The 893-nt window shown below is 62.4% G+C and overlaps 1 protein-coding gene across 1 annotated transcript in view; it reads left to right on the top strand.

Annotated features, from left to right (window-relative positions):
* ARHGEF2 (Rho/Rac guanine nucleotide exchange factor 2) overlaps positions 1 to 893 on the top strand; it is a 20582-nt gene that overhangs the window by 16339 nt on the left and 3350 nt on the right. The window contains exons 20-22 of the mRNA XM_031064711.1: positions 60 to 148; positions 383 to 441; positions 641 to 761. Coding sequence (XP_030920571.1) covers positions 60 to 148; positions 383 to 441; positions 641 to 761 — 269 coding nt within the window. The remainder of the gene's footprint in view (positions 1 to 59; positions 149 to 382; positions 442 to 640; positions 762 to 893) is intronic.

Below are 893 nucleotides of genomic sequence, written 5' to 3'. Positions count from 1 at the left end.
CGGGGGTGGCTCCGGGAGGGGGGGACACACCGGTCACGGTCACCTCTCACCCCCCCCAGGCTCCACCTGGCCGCGGCCGGGGGTCTCACCGAGTGCCTGACGCTGCTGCTGGAGCACGGGGCTCCCGTCAATGAGAGCAACGATGATGGTGGGTGGGGACACCTTGGGGACACCTTGGGGACACCTTGGGGACATCCAGGCAGGTGCCTGTGTCACTTCTGGAAGAGCCCAGAGCTGTCCCCCAAGGGAGGGACCCCCGGGAGCACCCTGGGGAGTGTCCCTGAGGAGGGGGTGTCCCCTGATGGAGGGGCGTGTCCCCTGGGGGTGTCCCCAAGGAGGGGGTGTCCCCCAGGAGTGTCCCCAGCCCGTCCTGTCCCCACAGGCAGCACCGCCCTGCACTTGGCCACCATCGCCTGCCAGCCCCAGTGCGTGAAGGTGCTGCTGCAGGTACGGGGAGGGATGGGATGGGATGGGATGGGATGGGAATGGGATGGGATGGGATGGGATGGGATGGGAATGGGAATGGGATGGGAATGGGAATGGAAACTGGAATGGGAGGGAGTGGGATGGGAGCAGGAATTGGAATGGGAAAGGGAATTGGAATTGCAATTGGAATTGGAATTGGATGGAAATAGGGTAGGAGTGGGATGGGAACAGGAACTGGATTGGGATGGAGCTGGGGGTGAAAATAGGGATGGAGATCAGGAGAGAGACAGGGATAAGGACACGGACTGGGCATGCAGAGGAGGATGAGCATGGAGGTGGGGATGGGGACAAGGACAGGGAACAAGGACGGGGATGAGGACGGGAACAGGGCTGGGATGGGGGACCCAGTGCCATTCCCATTCCCAATCCCAATCCCATTCCCAATCCCAATCCCATTCCCATTCCCA

This window comes from Geospiza fortis, unplaced genomic scaffold, assembly GCF_000277835.1.
Source record: "Geospiza fortis unplaced genomic scaffold, GeoFor_1.0 scaffold439, whole genome shotgun sequence".
In the NCBI taxonomy this organism is placed as follows: Eukaryota; Metazoa; Chordata; class Aves; order Passeriformes; family Thraupidae; genus Geospiza; species Geospiza fortis.
This window is presented reverse-complemented; position numbering and strand designations above follow the sequence as displayed.